Source organism: Phacochoerus africanus, chromosome 8 (assembly GCF_016906955.1).
Source record: "Phacochoerus africanus isolate WHEZ1 chromosome 8, ROS_Pafr_v1, whole genome shotgun sequence".
NCBI lineage: Eukaryota > Metazoa > Chordata > Mammalia > Artiodactyla > Suidae > Phacochoerus > Phacochoerus africanus.
In genome coordinates, this window is record NC_062551.1 from 4,074,799 (window position 1) to 4,094,359 (window position 19,561).

At 53.1% G+C, this 19,561-nt stretch overlaps 1 protein-coding gene across 1 annotated transcript in view; it reads left to right on the forward strand.

The window, feature by feature from the left end:
- Positions 1–573: 573 nt before the first annotated feature.
- Positions 574–19,561, forward strand: part of COTL1 (coactosin like F-actin binding protein 1) — a 46,825-nt gene continuing 27,837 nt past the window's right edge. Inside the window, exons 1-2 of the mRNA XM_047790159.1 lie at positions 574–908; positions 1,169–1,251. Coding sequence (XP_047646115.1) covers positions 832–908; positions 1,169–1,251 — 160 coding nt within the window. The 5' untranslated portion in view covers positions 574–831. The remainder of the gene's footprint in view (positions 909–1,168; positions 1,252–19,561) is intronic.

A 19,561-nucleotide genomic window follows, 5' to 3' on the forward strand; every position in this document is an offset into this window, starting at 1 on the left:
TGAAGTCACCCCCTTGGAGGTCCCCTGTGGAGCTCTGTAGCCCAGCAGGCAGGGTGTGTGTGGGGGGCGGGGAGGAGAGCGATGGAGGGAGGGAGGTTGTAGGGGGATGCAAGGTGGGAGAGGGAAGGGAGCGGGGGGGAATAGAGGAGGCAGAAAGGGTTGTTGCGGCGGGGGGATAAGGAGGAGGGGGGCTGGAGGAGGAGAGAAGAGCCAGGAGGAGAGGTGGGAATAGACGGTAGGGAGAAGGGGAGAACTGGGAGGAACGAGGCCGTTGGGGGGGGGGGGAAGAGGGGGAGGAAGGGAAAGGAGAAAGAGGGCTGCGGGGAGAAGATGGGGGAGGGCTTGGGAAGGAGTTGGGGGAGTAGGGGAAGGAGGAGAGGGTTCAGGAAGAGAGAGAAGAAGGAGAGACGGGGAGGGGAAGGGGAGGGGAGGAGGGAGGAAAAAGCCCCTTCTCCAGCCCCCACCGCAGAGTTGCGCAACCCACCCGGGCTGGGATTGGCCGCCGGCGAGTAAGGACGCCCCGCCCCCGGGGCCCTGCGGCCAATAGCGAGAGGGGGCCGGGCGAGATGCGTCCCAGGAGGCCAATGGCCGGAGGGGGCGGGGCGGCGCGGCCTGCATCTGGCCCGCGTTCCCTGCGCACTCCGTGCCACCGCCGCGCTCGGAGCTCGGAGCTCGCAGCTCGCTTCGCCCTGCGCCTCTGTCGCCGCCGCCGCTGCCACCGCCACCCGCACACCCTTGGCGCGTCCACGCACCGCTCCGCTCCTTGCAGCCGGCACAGAGTGCGCTTATCGCTCGTTCAGGGCAGAGTATCCCCGTTGCAGCCCCTCGGCGATGGCCACCAAGATCGACAAAGAGGCTTGCCGGACGGCGTATAACCTGGTGCGCGACGACAGCTCGGCCGTCATCTGGTGAGGAACTTTCCATTGCTCTCCAAGCCCCGCTCCCCGAGCTCGCGAGGGGCCGGGGGCACTGAGCCGTCTTCCAGACCGGACGGATTAAGGGTCATCCCGTGCTGTCTTCCCGCAGCCTTAACCCAGGACAGCGTGGAAAGCCAGCGCTGGCTTCTCCCTAGCCAGAGCATCTTTTAGATTGTCCTGCTGGAAGCTCGGCACCATGCCGCTACCAACGTTGATGTGTGTGTGTGTTTTTCTCTTCTCCCAATCCAAAGGGTGACTTTTAAATACGACGGCTCCACCATCGTCCCCGGCGAGCAGGGAGCGGAATATCAGGACTTCATCCAACAATGCACAGGTAGGGAGAAGCGCCTTCTAGGGGAGTTCCCCATCTTTGGAGAAACTGTCAATGCCAGGGAGAAGCGGCAGAGGCCAAAGGCGCCCCTGGCTTAGTGGAACCAGATAAGAGCGTTTTAAAGCCTCGTAAAAACCTCTCCCGTCTGGGCATCCGGAGCCGTCGGAGGTGACCACACAGTACCCTTTCTAGGCACGACGGCTCCTTTACCCCCTGTGAGTCACTAGTTTTCCAGCACCAGCTCACGCGGTTTCAAACTCCAGGGTCCAGCCCTCTCCACTTTACCCTTTCTTAGGTCAGCGAGCCCAAATAAAAACAATCCTGGAGTTTATTGCAGGAGAAAGAAACTCTCAGCAGCCCCCGCCCCCCACAGTCATTGTCCTTGTGCCGGTGATATGTGCTTATTTGTAGAGCCAAGTATGAAAGAGTACACCCCCTGTGATCCCATTTATATGAAATGATAGAAAAGGCAAAGCTAATCTGTGGTGTGAAAAGTGTGAAAAGTGGTCACGCTTGGGGGTGGGTAGCCGCTCCCTGGGAGCGGGCATGCGGAAGGTGGGGGTGGGTTCGGGTGGGGTTGGAAATGTTCCATATTTTCATCTGGGAGGTGGTCACACAGGTGTGTACCTATTTAAGAAATCGTCCAACAAAATGCTTAAGATCTGTAAACTTTGGGCCCTTCCCTGGGGTGTGTGGAACCATGAAGAGGAAAGAAGCTGTGGCTCTATGACCACATCCCCTTCCCCCCTTCCCTGGAAGCTAAAGTCATTGGTAATGGGGCTCTTTAAAGCTGGGGTTGGACAATGGGCTCTTGAATGGTCCCCAGGCTCTGGCTTGGAAATAGATATATTCAGACAAAGGCAGTGCAGCAGGGACGTTAGGGCGGGGACTCAGGGTCAGAAGGTGGCCACTTTCTAGCTCTGTGGTTTGGGGCGAATTATTTAACCTCCTGGGGCTGGGGGGAGGGGAGGAGGCTTGGTTTCCTCATCTGTCATCTTAGAGAGCAGTTGTGAGCATAGGTGAGTCATTGTGTAAAACACTCAGGAGGGTGCCGTGGCCGGTGACATGGTCGTTTGTGAAACAGATAAAACGTACACAGGACGGGAGGGATCAGGGCTCCTTGCCTTTCTTCACGTAACATTCTGGGTTTACTCTAATTCAAAGTATATTTATGAAATGTCTGCTATGGGCTGACTGGTACGAAGGGTGTGTGTGTGTGTGTGTGTGTGTGTGTGTGTGTGTGTGTGTGTGTGTGTGTGTGTTTTCCCAATGTTCTCGCAACTGAAATGTCTCCCTGAGAGATGCCTCCAGATGTTCATTCATTGCTTTTGTAAAGGGTCGTTTAAAACCTCAGATGCAGAAAGTACTACAACAACTCACATCTAATAATGTGCACAGGGCCTCGTGCGCAGGGCTGGCAGGGCTGGGGTTGGAACCCCATCTCTCAACCGCTATTATCCTTCCTTCCGCCCCTGTGATGATTGCTTTTTCGCAAGTGGAGTAAGTCCAGACTCCTGACTTTCGCCCGATTTGGTCCAGAACTAGGAAGTTGAGCAGGGTCGTTGGGCTTGCTGGCTCTGAGCTTTCTCAGAGACCAGCTTCCTTTCTCTCTGGACAGTAAAGTAGCCCTTTCTCTCCTCCGGCTGGCCCTCTACCTCCCACCCCCCATCAGGCTGGGGTCCCCTCCCCCTCCCCGTCTCGGAAGCTATTGTTCTCTCCATTGAGTAGGAGAAGGTGACCCTGGGGAAGAAAGAGCATCCTGTGAGTAGATTCCGAACAGATGAACAGATGCTCCTGCTCCCAGCGTGGGGCAGGACTCTTCCTCCCTCCCCGGGGCTTTGTGGTTTTCTCCTCTGACCCTTCCCCCAACGACGGGGATGGGAGTGGGGAGGGCCTGGTGGGAGAACTAAAAATGCTTTCCCTGCTGCTTGTTGATCTTATGAATGGGCCGTGGGATCTGAAGGCTCCGTCTGCTTTGGCTGGAAGTCTGCCTTCCTTCCCCAGCCATCTGTTGGACAAATGTATAGGCGAGTTACGGTTGCCGTGTGTGCTCTTGTTTGCCTTAGAAAAGCTTGTTCCATCCCACTGCCGTGTCCTCATAACCCAGTGATAGAGGATTCTGAACACTGACCAGTAATTCTATATGCAAGTCGCTGCGCTTAACACACTTCGTCTCCCTTCCTGAGCTTGTTTCCTTTCTGTGGGTGAGGAAACCAAGGCCCAGAGAGGTTAAGTGACTTGCCTGAGATCACACAGCAAGGTTGTGGCAGAGCTGAACTTGCCCCCAGGGAAGGCTGGCCCCAAGGCCAGGCCCACTTTGTAATGAAGGCAGGGAGGGCTCTTGGTGGCCCTAGTTCCTGGCCAGGTGTCCTGATAGGCCCTGGAGTCACATGTTCTGAGGGCAAGTTCTTGCTCTGGCACACGCTTCTTATTGCTTCTTATTTCCAAACATCTTCTCACCAGGCGGATCTGGCCTCTCCTGCATCACTGCTGGGGGGGGAGCGTGGATGAGGGGGAGGGTGTCCACCCCAGCTCCCCTCCCTCTCCTCCCTCCTCCCTGACTGACAGCCCCTCCCCCAGCATCCTCTCTCTGAACGCCCCTCCCCCCACCCCCCTCTGGCCGCTGTCTTCCTGCTGCGGTCCCCCCCCCACCCCACCCCCCGTTTGCCACAGTGGAATCTGCCCTTCCCACCTCTCCCTGTCATCTGACCTCAGCCCCCAGGCTGGCCTGTCTTGTCCGCAGGAGCTGTTTCCTGAAGGTCGTGGATCTGGAAGTTCGCTTGTGGGGCCCTCATCCTCCTCTTTCTTCCTGCCTGCAGGATTCGAGGCCCTCTCTGGCCCCGTGATGGCGCTTCTGGCGCTGGACTCACGTGGTCCCCTCCCCCTTGTGCACTAACCACACCCTCTCCATCACCGCCTGGGCCTCTGGCTTCTTGCTCCGAACTTCAGTCCGTGTAAGATGGTTGGAGAACTTTCAAGTGCGGTGAGAGGAGCCCAATACAGTCAGCTTAGGCCAAAAACAAAAAGAAAGAAAGAAAAAAGAAAAGAAAAAGAAAAAAAGTGTTAGCTTACATGGTTGGAAAGTTTAAGAGAAGTACTAGCTGCAGGTAAGGCTGTCCAAGCTCAACCCTGCTCCTCTGGAGGCTCCTGGCTCTGTCCTCTTCCTTTATCACCCTTCTTGGGGGCAGGAGGGCAGGCTTTCTGAGTGGTGACACAGATGGCCACTAAGCACCCTGGCTTCCCAGCCGCAGGCAGAGCCATCCTTATGCAGAGAGAGAGAGACCCTTTGCCAGTGACTTCAGAGGAGGCCTCTGAAGATACTATCAGCCTGACAGATACTCTTTGGACTGGCTGGGTTCACGTCCCTGTCCTGAACCAATCACTGGCTTCTGGTTGGCTAGCCCTGGCTGGTGCCCACCCTTCGAGTGGGCAAGGGGCAGCCCCACCGGAACCGGGAGACAGCGTGGGGGAGGGTGTCTTCCCCAGGAAAGAGCTCGAGGAGGACGCACAGCTCCCAGAAGAGGGGCGAACCCCAAACAGGTCCGTTGCCCCTCACCCTCACCCCCCTTTATTGCGACAGTCTCTTAGCCCTTCTACCCCCCCGCCATTGGACCCCTGCCACTGCTGGAGCAACTCTTCCTAAAGCTGGGCTCCAATGAAGTCACTCCTCTGCTCCTTAACCATCTATGGCTCCCCACTCCCCATTGCACTTAGCACAGACTGTTTGCTTGGCATTCAGGAGCTTGTCCCCACTCACATCTCCTGCCTGACAGCTCCCCACAACCTTCTTTGTGCACCTGCAGCCTGAAGCATAACACCGTGTAACACTCCCAGCCTTCAGGCCTGCGATTTTGGAGGTTGCCTCCAGGGGAATTCCTCCCCCTCCACACCCCTGTCATTCCTTCTAGGATTTAGCCACCAAGCCAGCCTGGGGCAATCCCACCTGTATTTCAACAGCTGGGACCCTTTGCAATCAGAAAAGCTCTAGACTCACACCCCAACTCTGCCTTGTGTGTGGACTCAGGCCGGGACAAACACCCTCTATGCAGCAGTCCTCTGGTCTGTAAGTTGAAGGTCCTAGCAGTGCCTCCCTCTGGGAGGGTTAACTGAAATAATATGTCCAAAAGGAGAGCACAGGGCCCCAAGGCTGGTGGCTATTGTTACTGTTACTTTTTTTTTTTTTTTTTAAGGCCGCACCTGCGGCATATGGAGGTTCCCAGGCTAGGGGTGGAATCAGAGCCGTTGCTGCCGGCCTGTACCACAGCCACAGCAACGCCAGATCCGAGCCGAGTCTTTGACCTTCACCACAGCAACGCCAGATCCTTAACCCACTGAGTGAGGCCAGGGATCAAACCCACATCCTCATGGGTACTAGTCAGATTCTTTTCCACTGAGCCGCGACGGGAATTCCTGTTGCTTTTTGGATCATTATTTTCACTCTCGTAGAGCTTAGGATGGAGGTGTGCTTTCTGCTCTGAAGTTTCAGTGCATGCCCCAGCTCAGTGCACAGTACGCACTCAGTTCTGGGTTTGCCCCTTGGGGTGCCTGACCCCAGGCTGGCACGCAGTAGACATTCAGCCTCATGTGGACATGTGTTGGACCTTTGGCCCAGGTCGGTGTGCAGTCGGTGCTCAGTACATGGTGAGGGGTGGTTAGCATGGTGGTGAAAGCTTTGGGTTGCTTCACATACTTGCCAGTCATGTGACCTGAAGCAGGTGCATCACCCACCGGGCTCATCCTTTTCCTATAATGTGGTCATTAGGAGGATTAAGGCAGCAAGTCCGTGGTGCCAAGGACACGGCAAGTGCTCCATGGACGTTAATCAGTGTGACTGTCACCTCAATGGTGGAATTTAATTGATGCGGAAGCAGAGTATGTGGTCTGAGAGCACAGAAAGGTGGGAAGGCGAAGAGATGATGGGGAGAAAATGGGTACCAAGCCGTGCCGGAGGCTCTCTGGTCTGCCCTCCCTCGCCCCAGACCTGGAGGAGCCAGGGCTCAGGCTGCGGGAAAGGAACCCTCTGCCAGCCTGACTGGCCTGTGAGCTCTCTGATTGCAGCAGAAAATGCTCACAGATCCCGTATATGTGTCGGGGCAATGGCTCAGGCTGTCTGAAATCATGTCTTGTTTCTGTAACTTACAAATAATGCATGTCCGTTGTGGAATATTCAGAAAGCAAGTCTAAGCAAAGAGAAGAGAGAGGGGAGAGGAGAGATAATTTAGGAGTTTGGAATTAACATATGCAGACTACTATACATAAAAAAACCAAGGGAGTTCCCATCGTGGCTCAGTGGGTTAATGATCCAGCTTGTGTCTGTGGTAGTGCCGGTTCAGTCTCTGGCTTGGCGCAGTGGGTTAAGGATCTGGGGTTGCCACAGCTGTGGCATAGTTCGCAGCTGCAGCTTGGATTCAGTTTTTAGCCTGGGGAACTTCCATGTGCTGTGGATGCAGCCATAAAAAAACCCCCCTAAAACGAAGGACTTACTGTGTAGCACAGGGAACTATCTTCAATATTTTGTAGTAACCTGTATGGGAGAAGAATGTGAAAACATACTTGAATCATTGTGCTGTATACTTGAAACTAGCACAGCATTGTAAATCAGCTACTCCTTAATTTAAAAAAAGGGGAGGCGTTCCCGCTGTGGTGCAGCAGAAATGAATCCAACTAGTATCCATGAGGATGTGGGTTCGATCCCCAGCCTCGCTCAGTGGGTTAAGGATCTGGCATTGCCGTGAGCTATGGTGTAGGCCGCAGATGTGGCTCAGATCCCGAGTTGCTGTGGATATGGTGTAGGCTGGCAGCTGTAGCTCCAATTCCACACCTAGCCTGGGCACTTCCTTATGCCATGGGTGTGGCCCCTATGGGGGAAAAAAAAAGGCAAAAAATAAAAAAAGGAAGTAAAAGCCAGATACAGTTCAGTTATAGTTCAGCAGTGAGAAATTTGTTCATTCATTCATTCATTCATTCATCCGTTCCCTTTTTCCTTCTCTCCTCCAGTGTGTATGCGTAGCTGCCCTGAAGGGTACTTGCTATTCTAGGCACTGGGGACAAATACGGCAGCAGAGAAAGCCCCTGTCCCCACGGAGCTGATGTTTTATTGTCATTGCCCAGCCTTTAAAGTGGCTCTGTAATGGTCTCTCATAGACATGTGACATTGTTTAACAGATCTGTTATTGATGGACCCGAAGTGCTCTGTTGCCAGCAGTTTTATTTTAGAAAGAATCCAGGCATCTGGGAATGAATCCAGTTTTCTGTTGGAAGAGATTTTAAAGCCGATCGGTTACGAGCACTGATGGTGGAGCCAGGGTATCTTGTCTTGACTTGTGGCCTTGCTGTGCTGTGTGACCTTGGGCAGATCTCCCAGACGCTGTTTCCTCATCTGTAAGATGGGGATAATGTTGGCACATAGTACAGGTTTGTGAGGAGGATAAATTGACATGATACACACAAAGCTTGAGGGCGGTGCCTGGCTTAGAGCGCATGCTCAGTAAAGGTAGTATTGTTAACGTGGCGCCTTGGAAGATGGTGAACATCCAGAGGGGGTTGAAAGAAACTTGATGGGGAGGGTGGTTACCAGAGAAGGTACATTCAAGGAGGGCAGTGTCAGCATGAAGCTCCATGTCAGGTAGGTAGACATGCCCTGTGATGTTGGCTGAATGATGATCTGGGTACCGATGATATTCCCATGATGCTCTGGTGAGTCTGGAGCCTTCAGCTCAAAATATCCCCTCACAGAGAGACGTGGGGTTCTGTGTTTTTTGTCCAGCATCCCATCCTTTGGGGGAACTTCTCTTTCACATTTTGTAATAATCTTGCTCAGTCAGTGTCGTTCCAGTGGGACTGACTCTGCCCCTCCCCACAGGGAGGGCACATGACCCAGACCTGGCCAATCAGAGCAAGCCATGATGTGTTAACAAGTCTGTTAAGTGATTGGTTCAGGGTTGGGCCCATGTGACTCATGTCAAGCCAATCAGCTCCATCCCTTAGACTTTGGACAAAGTTGTTGGGAGTCCTTTTATTTTTCTCTGGGATTAAGACCTGTGAGCACATTGTAGGCTTGGGGCTTGCAGGTCCCATCAACCGTTTGGAAAAGGAACCTGAGAACTCAGGAATAGGGCCAAAAACGGAGGGTGGAGACTAGATGACATGGCTTAAACTCCTGGATCCAGCCATACCTGACTCTCCCTTCTTAGAATATTTATTTTCATAAGCCAACCAATTTTTTTTTCCCCTTAAGCCAGTGTGAGTACGTTCTTTATCACTTCCCTCTAAAAGAGTCCTGGCTATAGTACCCAGGGTACCAGGCTAAGAGGGGAGAATCCAGGTTGGGCAAGGAATTCAAAACCTTTCATGTGAGAATTAACTGAGGAAACTGGGCATATTTAACTTAGAGGGACATCCCACCCCAAGCCCATGTGGTATAAACGGTAGAAATTTCAGGGGTAGATTTTGGGTTTGCCTAAGGAAGAATGGGCCTCAAGTCCAAATGGGCTGTCACTGGAGGTAGTGAGACCCCCATCACGGGAGGTATGTCAGGGGAGGCTGCCTGATCTCTTGACATAGGAGTTTATGAAAGGGATTGCACGAGGCCCTTTGGACCACTCATTCTCTCTCTGTCTCACAGCCTCCTTCTTGGTCTGTTCTGCTCCCAGGAAGAGTGAGGAAATGCATTAGCTTAGGAGTGGGTAACACCCCTCTGGGATTGGGCTCAGCCTTACCAGCGACTGAATGTGGCAGTGGGATGGTTCCTAAGGAAAACGGGGGTGTGTTTACTGTTAAGGAAGAAAAGTGGGAGTTTTACTGTGGCTCCGCAGAAACGAGCCTGACTAGTATCCAAGAGGATGTGGGTTCGATCCCTGGTCTTGTTCAGTGTGTTAAGGATCCGGCGTTGCCATGAACTGTGGTGTAGGTCACAGACGTGGCTTGGATCCTGCGTTGCTGTGGCTGTGGCATAGGCCGGCAGTTATAGCTCCGATTAGACCCCTAGCCTGGGAACCTCCATATGCTGCACCTGTGGCCCAAAAAGAAGAAGGAAAGAAAAGAAAAGACAAGAAAAAAAAAAACCCATTTGTTCTCATGCTTGTTAAAGAACAGTAAGGCAGACTTCATTCAGGGGACGGTTGTGATAGGTGTAGGGACCACTACGGGGGTCCTTAAGCAGGGGAGAGAGATCAGGCTCAACTCTGCATCCGCCAAGGCAAAGTGGGACTTTATAGTCAAGAAACAAGGCGGGGATCAGTCAGTGGGTGGAAAGTTAGCAAGCGGAGAGGTCGGGGGTGAGGGGGGATTCTGGCTAAACTCCTCTAACAGGATGCCTGCTGAAGGCAGGCCAGTGCTGATCCATCACCTGGGGCAAGGTGGAAGACAGGAGCCCACTTACCTCTGGAGGGTGATCAGATACGGAGGATGGGGGATTCTGGCCGGAGGGACTTAGCAGGATCCTTGCTAGAGTTGGATACGGCAGAGATGAACACGGAGCTCCAGAAGTTGAGACCTAGTTGAAAAGAGCTCAGAAGAGCCCCGTTAGAGTTTAGTCAAGGCCAGAATCTTTGCTGTTAACGAAAGAGGGATGTGATGTGAACGAGACAGATACACTTGCTGTCCACGCTCTCTGCACGTGCCGCTGTATAACACACATGCAGGTGGCGTGTTTTTCTCTTCTCTGCTTGGATTTTTTTTCCCATCTAGCTGCACACAGACATTTTTGCCCCTAGCTTTGCTCCAATTCAGAAACTTGAGGAGTTCCCTTAGTGGGGTAAGCATGTTGTGTTGTCACTGCTATGGCACAGGTTCGATCCCTGGCCCAGGAACTTCTGCATGCCTCAGGCGTGGTCCAAAAAAAAAAAAAAAAAAATCAGAAACTTGAGTGAGAAAGGAAGGAGAGAAGTCGTCTAGTGAGTCCAGGGGAATATGAGGTCAAAAGGAAGCCGTAAATCTGTGACAGGGCTTCCGACATTATAAAGCTTAAGTGATCTGTCAGTCATGCACTCAACAATCATTGATTGAAACATTGTTTCTGGAGCTCCCTTGTGGCTCCAGGTTAAGGAACCTGGCTAGGATCCATGAGGATGTGGCTTTGATCCCTGGCCTTGCTCAGGGGGTTAAGGACTCAGCGTTGCTGTGAGCTGTGGTGTAGGTCGCAGACGAGGCTTGGATCTGGCATTGCCGTGGCTGCGGTGTAGGCTGGCAGCTCCAGCTCCAGTTTGACTCCTAGCCTGGGAACCTCCATATGCCTGGGTGCCTCCCTAAAATAGAAGAAAAAAGAAAAAGAAGCATTGTTTCTGTTGCTTCAGAAACAGTGTCAGGTGATGATTCTTAGCAGCCCCTGAAGGACTGTTGAGGGACCCTCTTCCCAGTTTTCTGCAAACTCCAGTCTCCCGCTGCCTTTGTGGCCCACACATCTGTTGCTGGGAGGGGAAGCTCGCTCATGTCCATGTTCCAGGTAACTAGGGCGTCTCTCGTCCCGAGAAAGTGTCCGATCCCTTTGGAGTTGAATTTTTGCTCCTTGGAAATCTTTAGAGTTCATGCAAACGTTTTGAAAGCGTTGCTTGAGGCTCGCATAGCTCTTACATCCACATCCTGTTTCTCGTCCTTTCTTCGCCTCATTACATCCTGGCGTTGCCCCACCCGCGGAGCGTGCATCCCATGCCCAGGTCAGAAGACGGTGGCCGTCCCTCGTCTCTCCTCCACTTTCCCTCCCTCCAGGCTTCAGCAGCTACGTCCTGAAAAGATGGTTTTCCCTTCCCTCTGCTTCTGCGCTGCCGTGCTCGCCCGGTTCCCCTTTTCGCCTGTCTCGCTCTCACTTCCCTCTGCTGCTTCTCCTTCCCTGCCTGCCCTCCAAGTGTGGGTGTTTCCTGGGCTCCACCCTTGAGCCTGGCTTTTCCCTCTTTGGGACATGTGTTGAGTGCCGACTGTATGCCGGCCCTTTGCTGAGGGCTGGGGTGACCCTTTCCCGACCCCAGTGAGCTTGCGGTCCAGGCAGGGGTGGAGGCGGGGGTGGAGGTGGTGCTTTGCTCTCCCATTAACAACCTTTTGTAGCTTTTTCCCCTCAAGTCCAAATGCCTGGAGAAGACGTGGAATGCCCTTTAGGAAGGGATGCTCCCATGCTCATGCCAACTCATGACTCCAACCTCGTGGTGGCGAATGCCCGGCACTGTGTGGCCACTTTGCCTGTAGCAGCTCATCTAATTTTTCTTATTCGTGAGGAGTTGGTCTGTAATGAGTACAGTGACACCGGAGTAGGGGGTCATTCCTCTTTCCCTGATGAGGAATCTAATGGTTTCCTTGGAAGAGTCTAAAGTCGCACAGAGTTCCGCTGTGGCGCAATGGGTTAAGAATCAGACTGTGGCAGCTTAGGTCACTGAGGAGGTGCAGGTTCAATCCCCCGCCCGGGAACTTCTATATGCCACAGACGTGGCCATAAAAAAGTTACTTGCTTGGTAGACTCGCAGATACAGGGGACAAACTAGCGGTGGTTACCAGTGGGGGGAGGAAGCAGGGAGGGGAAAGATAAGGCTAGGGGAAAAAAAAAAAGAGTTATGGGATTATATGACATTATGTATGTGAAACTTTCAAATTTTGGAAAGTGCTCTAGAACTTAAAGCATCTTTTTTAAAAATGACTTTTATTTTTTTCCATTATAGTTGGTTTTTGCAGAATCTTCTTTGGTTCAATTAAAAATTTGTTTTAAAGTCACTTGCTTGGAGTTCCCTGGTGGCTTCGTGGTTAAGGATCCAGCATTGTCATGGCTATGATTTGGATCACTGCTGTGGCTTGCATTTGATCCTGGGCCCAGCAACTTCTGCATGCTACAGGCACCAAAAAAAAAAAAAAAAGGCGCTGGCCTGAGATGGCACAGTAGGTGGAAAAACTAGACTCTGAACCCAGATCTGCATCCAGGGCTCTCAGCCTTTCCTCTGGACTGCGCTGCACCCCCCCTTCCTTGTGACCTGTGCCGTCTTTCCTCTCCTGGCCCTGTTGTCCACTTGGCTTTCCTGGAGGACTCCTAAACATCCGTCAAGGCCCAGCGTAAATGTCCCTTCCACTCAGATGCCCTCCTTGCCTTTGTGATGCTCATTACGTTACGCGTTGGTTACACATGCGTCTGTTTCTTCAGTTCCCAGCGAGATCCTGGAAAGAGGGCCCTTGTCTCTGGTGGTGGTACTCTTGGTGGAGCATCCCTCCCCCTTGTGGTTACCCAGTCTGTCCCAATCTCTTTGCCCCGGGTGGGGGAGGGGGGGCGGTGGTGTGTGTGCCACTCCCTCGTGTGGGCCCAAGTTGCAGGCTCAGCACTTACCAGCTCCCCACGCTCTGTGCCCATGAGTGTTCGTGTATCTGGTTGCTGTCTGACTCTCCTGCTGGGACTGAGCTCCCGGGGGCAGGAGCCTGGTCCATTTGGTCAGCACCTGGGTCAGCACCACGCACTCTTCCCGGACGCGTGTCGTGTTGGGTAGATGAATGAACAGCAGCCCCCTGAGAGATTTGAGAGCTGAGCTCCGCCCTGGCCGTCCCCTGTCCTCTCTGCCGACCACACGGAGAGTCTGCAAGTCCCAAGGCCCTGAGGCCTTCGCCCCGACTGGCCTCTGGCCCAGGTCTGTGGCCCGGAGCCCCCACAGGGCTGCATTCCTCGCCGACTTAATTTGGGTCTTTGTTTTTTCAGATTCCGCTCGTGGCTTCCACAGCGCCAGGTCCCCAGAGGCCTGTGTGTGAAGGGAGGGCAGTAGGCCCAGTGTTTTGTATCTGATTCCATCAGTGTATCCGAAATTCACCTGCTTGGCATTCTGCTTTGTTGATTTTTAAAATTTTTATGTATTTATTTATTTACTTTTTTTTTTTTTTTTTTGGTCTTTTCTAGGGCCGCTTCCCGTGGCATATGGAGGTTCCCAGGCTAGGGGTCGAATCAGAGCTGTAGCCGCCGGCCTACGCCAGAGCCACAGCAACGTAGGATCCAAGCCTCATCTGCGACCTATACCACAGATCACGGCAACGCCAGATCCTTAACCCACTGAGCAAGGCCAGGGACCGAACCCGCAACCTCATGGTTCCTAGTCGGATTTGTTAACCACTGAGTCATGACGGGAACTCTCTGGCATCCTGTTTTAGTTCTGAACTCTGTTTCTCGTCATCTGTATCATTTTTCCTCATGCACTTTTTTTTTTTTTTAATCCTCCATGCATTTGTGGAAGTTTCCTTGCCAATAATAGGTAGTGATAATACTTAAAAATGAACAGCGAGCATTGGGCTTTTATTGTGCCAGGAATCGTGCTGAGATCCTTGTACGTGTTTCCTGTGGCTGCTGTAACAAAGTGCCACGGACTGAGTGGCTTAAGACAACATAATTTTCTCGGCTTACAGTTGTGGAAGGCAGGCAGCCCAAATCCACCCCACTGAGCTAACTTCAAGGCCACCTCACTGGGCTAACTTCAGGGTGGGGGCGGGACTGTTCCTTCCAGAGGCACCTGCGCCCCTTGACTCAGGGCCCCTCCCCATCCTTTGAGGCTGGCAGGGGTGGCTTGTGTCCCTCTCTGGTGCTACCTCTCTGATTCTTCCGCCTCCCTCTCTTCCCCCTTTGAGGACACTTGTGATTATGTTGGGCCCATGCGGATTATCCGTCGTAACCACTCCATGCCCAGATCCTTAACTTAATCGCACCTGCAAAGTCGCTTGTGCCAGGTCAGGTTACACAGGTTCCAGAGGTCAGGATGTGGACGTCTTTGGGGTCCATTGTTTTGCCAGCCACAGTCCCTAATTATGATTTTATGTAGTTGACACCGTGACCCAATGTGGTAGGTGGGCCCTGTTGTTGTTCCCATTTCACAGACAGGAACACTGAGGCCCAGAGCCACAAAGACAGCAGCCCAGGGTTGCACGGAGGCTGATGTGTGTTTCTGCCAATGCCTGTGCTCCTGGCTCCACCCCGACCCCTGCCGCTTCCTAATGCTGGCAACTAAAACTCTCTTGAAACAGGGAGGACAGACCACAGGCGAGCTCTTTTCTTTTCCCCCCTCCGCCTCATTGCGAGATAATGGACATAGCTCACTGTACAGATTTAAGGGGTGCCGCCTGGTGGTTTGGTTGGCACGCCATGTGAAATGATTACCACGGTAGGTCTGGTTCACACCCATCATCTGATATAGATGCAATAAAACAAAAGGAAAACATTTTTCCTCCGGTGGGAAGAACACTTAGGGTCTTTTCTCTTAACAGTCTCCCACAAGCTCTTTGCTTGAATGCCAAGGGGCAGACCTGCTGCCCGGGCCTCTGGCCGGGGGCACATGTGCAGAGGACTGTGCGGCACGGGGGTCATTTTCCTGCCTTTGCGCAAGTGGCGAACCCGAGATGGCCTCCGGGGAGCCACCCCCTTCATTCGCACGCCTCCTCTCTCCCAGGGGAGACTTCCGACCCCGCTGCTTCTGACAGAGACGAAGTCCCTGCGAGGTCGTGGGTCTGACCCGGAAGTGGTTTCCTTCCCTTTTTTGGCTACAGTTCTCCCCAGATTCTAGAATGGAGTGGATGGGTCATGGTTTGCCTCGGGCAGGTCAGGGGCCCCTCTGGGGCTTTGGGGCCGGAGTGAAGAGAGCCAGGCTCCGTGGGAGCCCCCTGCCCCACCAAGGACGATGCCCTGTCTCTTGCAGCCTTTGGCTGGGACACCACTGGCTCTTTTTTTTTTTTTTTTTCGTTTTTATGGTAGTTATGTGGTTTTTTTTTTTTTTTAAAGTCTTATTGAAGTAGGGTTGATTTACAGGTTTGCAGTCCCTTCTGCTGCACAACAAAGTGATTCAGTTATACATGCACACACGTCCATTCTCCTTCAGATTCTTTTCCTACATAGATAATCACGGAGGGCTGGGTAGCGTCCCCTGTGCTGGAGAGCCAGTCCCTCTGGCCAGGCATTCCGTAGACCTCAGTGTGTATAGGCCACTGACTCCATTCTTGATTTGGCCAGACCTACTGCCGTGTGTTCATTTTAGGGAAAGTAACTTACTCTCTTCTTGGGCAACGTGCAATCCTTCATCTAACAGATGTAAATTGAGGACCTACTGCTGTGCCAGGCCCTCTGGACACTGGGGAAGCTGAGTGGTCTGGACCCTAGAGCTGCCATTCTGCCAGGACAGATAATAGACCAGCCAGCAAATCAGATCCTTTCAGAATGAGATGAGTGAGCAGAAAAGAAAACGAAGCAATGGGCCAGAGATGAATCGTGGGGACCCCACTGTCCGCCGGGGTGGTCAGGAGAGCCTGAAAGAGGAGGGAGCATGAAGGCAAAACCCGAATGCAAGGGAGCCAGGCGTGCGGCATCAGGACCCTGCGGAAGGGGAGGCCCCATACATCCCATAGGGATCCCACTTCCAGAGCATGGAAAGACCTTGTTTTTATTTTAGTTGAATTTAGTGTTTGCTTTGTAGGGCCGCACCCACGGCATTTCGAGGTTCCCAGACTAGGGGTCAAATCCGAGCTACATCTGCAGGCCGCAGTTGCAGTCACAGCCACAGCCACCACCACTTCAATGCAGGGTCCGAGCCGCATCTGCAACCTACCCCACAGCTCGCAGCAACACCCGATCGCTGACCCACTGAGGGAGGCCAGGGATCGAACCCAGATCCTCGTGGATACTCGTGGGATTTGTTTCTGCTGCGCCACAGCAGGAACTCCTGTAAAGAACGCTTCAGACTCACGGCAAGGTGAATCACCCACGTAAAAAGTGGGCACGGGATTTGAATGGGTCTTTCTGCCGAGGAGACGAGCAGATGGCCCGTGAACACAGGAGCCGATGCTCGGCATCCTTAGTCGTTGGGGCAGGGCAGGTCAGGGAGCACTGGGAAGTCGCCTCCCACGCACTGGGAGGCCAGGATCGCAGGTGTGGCGAGGCGGGCGCGAGTCAGAGCCATCACGCCCTACTGGTGGGGAAGCAGGCCCAGCTGCTGGGGACACAGTCTGGCAGCTCCCGAAGGGTCAAGCCTAGCTCTTTCACGCCTGAGTATCTGCCCAAGAGAAATGCAGACACAGACTGGTACACGAACGGTCACAGAGGCTTGACTCACAGCAGCCAAACAGGGAGGATCCCCCACCCCCAGCTGCCCATCCGCTGATGACCAGATAGGCAAAGTGGGGTCCCTTCCTCAATGGAATATTATTTAGTCGTAACAAGGCATAAAATACCGCCAGGTGCTATACCGTGGATGAGCCTTGAAAACATGATGCTGAGTGAAAGGAGCCAGACATAAAAGGCCACACATTGTATGATTCTGTGTATTTCACGTTTCCAGAACAAGCAAATCCAGGGAGATATAAAGCAGGTTAGTGGCTGTCAGGAATGGGGGGCTAGGTGTGACTATTCACGGGTTTCCTTTTGGGGTGTTCTAAGTAGGTGTTCCCTTGCGGTGAAGCAGGTTCAGGATCTGGTGCTGTCACTGCAGTGGCTCGGATGGCTGTGGTGGCGCAGGTTCGGCCCCTGGCTTGGGAACTTCCTCACGCTGCAGGCATGGCCAAAAAAAAAAAAAGTGTTCTAAGTAGTGGTGACAGTTGTGCAGCTTTGTGGATATACCAAAATCCAATGAATTGTACACTTAAAAGAAGGGAATTTTGGAATTCCCTTTGTGGCGCTGCTGAAACGAATCCAACCAGTATCCATGAGGATGCGGGTTCGATCCCTGGGCTGGCTGGGTGGGTCTGGGATTTGGCGTTGCCGTGAGCTGTGGTGTAGGTCACAGACACAGCTCGGATCCCGCGATGCTGTGACCGTGGCGTAGGCTGGCGGCTGTAGCTCCGATTTGACCCCTAGCCTGGGAACTTCCATATGCCCATGGGTGCTGCGGACTTTAAAAAAAGGAATGAATTTTATGGTATATGTAAATGAGCTTGTAAAACATGAAGAGGAAATCCAGCAGGGCGCTGGCCCCCACTTGCTGGGAGGTGGGGTCGGAGCTGGGCCTCGTGGGCCATGGGGAGGGCTCTGATTTTGCCTGAACAGCATGCATTTTATTCCCACGACTTTTGGCCCACGACCTTCTAGAATTTCCCCTTGGGCCTTCCTGGGGTGCGTTCCCAGGTCAGCATTTTTGGTTCTGTCGCGTTCCCTTCCATTTCAGACCTGCCTTTTCCTGGGGCCCCAGACTCGCCCCGCCCCGTCTCTCTCACTTGTGCTTGAACCTGATCTCGGGCCACTCTCCTTTCCTGCCACCCCCCTTTGCTCTGTCATCATTACCGTGTCCTCATCCTCCTGTCTGTCCAGCAGTTGTCGTGCTGCTGGCTCTGTGCCCAGCTCAGTTCTGAGCCTTTACAAGCTCTGGACCCATGGCTGGGTTTTCATCTTCCAGGCCAGCATCTGGCACCAAGCTGGTGCCCAAGAGATGTTTCATGGCCTGCACTCCTTGCCTCGAATGCTTAGAGGAAAGGGGTCCATCTGTCTTGGATATTCCTGCGGGTTAATAAGTCAGTGAATCAATGAAAGAGTGAAATGAATCAGCTCTAAACGTGTGCATGAACTCAAGGGCTGCAGTGTTAACAGCCGCTGAGATGAAAACCACGTGTCCAAGCCCCGGGTTGGGGGCGGCTCTGAGGCAGGGGTGAGCCCTGGGGGTCAGAGAGAGGATGTTACGGAGCCCTGATCACACTGTGGAAAGAGGCCGAGCTGGGACTTGAACTCAGGTCTCCTGGTTCTCTCGGGTGCCGAGGGTTGGCTTTGCCTTGCTCTGCTGGAGCGCCCCGCTTGGTAACATGAGCAGGGAAGGATGCCCATGCTCAGCAGGCATTGCTGATTCTAGCAACGCCATGTGTGCCTGCCCTGCCTGTGGGCTTTTATTTAAAGGGCACGTTTGTGGAGTACCCATTGTGGCTGAGTAGTAACAAACCTGATGAGTATCCATGAGGATGTGGGTTCGATCCCTGGCCCCGCTCAGTGAGTTAGGGATCTGGTATTTCTGTGAACTTCGGTGTAGACTGCAGACATAGCTCGGATCCGGCGTTGCTGTGGCTGTGATGTAGGCTGGCAGCTGCAGCTCTGATTCAATTCTTAGCCTGGGAACCTCCATTGGCCGCGGGTGCGGCCCTACAAAGACAAAAAAAGGTGGGCCCATTTATCCAGACTGGCCCGTTGCTTCCTGTCCTTCCACAGCTGCTCATTCCTGCCTGTCTCTTCATTCCTGCTCTCTGGGTGTAGAAGCCACACCGTGAAAACTCCAGGGAGGAGATTGTTTTTATTCTTAGAAGACAGCATCTCTTGTTATAGTGACACAGCGAGGACTGGGGACCAAAATGCTTCCGAGCAGCTAAAGTGGATGTGCCAATGGGTGTTCCCGTCGTGGCACAGTGGTCAGTGAATCTGACTAGGAACCGTGAGGTTGTGGGTTCGATCCCTGGCCTTGCTCAGTGGGTTGAGGATCCAGCGTTGCTGCGAGCTGTGGTGTGGGTCGCAGACGTGGCTCGGATCCCGAGTTGCTGTGGCTCTGGCGTAGGCTGGCGCCTATAGCTCCAATTAGACCCCTAGCCTGGGAACCCCCATGTGCCATGGGAGCGGCCCTAGAAAAGACAAAAAATAAATGTATAAATAAAATGAAGTGGATGCACCAAGGCTCCTCTTTTATTCAGGAAATATTTACGGAGCATAAACATTGTGTCAAGCACCGTTCTGGGAACTCGAGGTGTAAGAGAGGTTTCCTTTCTGGGTAGGGATGAGCTGTAAGGGCCTCAGGGCTGTCATTCTGAGCCTTTTTCAACTCTTGTTTTACACACAACTATAATGAGCTAACTATATGCCCCTCTAGCCTGTGACAAGTCAGAAATAGAGCGAGCGCCTATTGAGGGAGGCAAGTTGAACTTGCCCGCAGAAGCTGGTGCTTTTGTCTGTGGGCTGCTGTCGGAATCGTTGCCTCAAGTTGTTAACGTGGGCACCTTTCTTCCTCCTTACTCTGTTAGCTGCATGAGCTCTAGGTCATCCTGCAGGACCCGGATGAAACATCACCTCCTCCCTGAAGCCTGCCCTGATCACTGCCCTCTGGGCAGAGTCGCTCTCTCGCTTTCTTTGATGTTCCTTTTGCCCTATGGTATCTTGTAGCTAAGGTGCTACCTTCACTGTGCTCACAGACTTGTCTTTTGATCCCTGCTAAATTGTGTATTTTTGGTAGGCTCAAATTGTGTCTTATTCAGCAAAGTCCCTGCATCTCAAATTATCAACACATGTTTGTCAAATGACTAACTGACAGCCATGGAAGAAACAGCAAAACGATAAACAGCAGATAGGAGAATGCAGAGCCGTGCACTCCAGGGACGTTTAGTGCTCAGGCGATCAGACCCTGACTCCTTCAGTGTCCCTGGA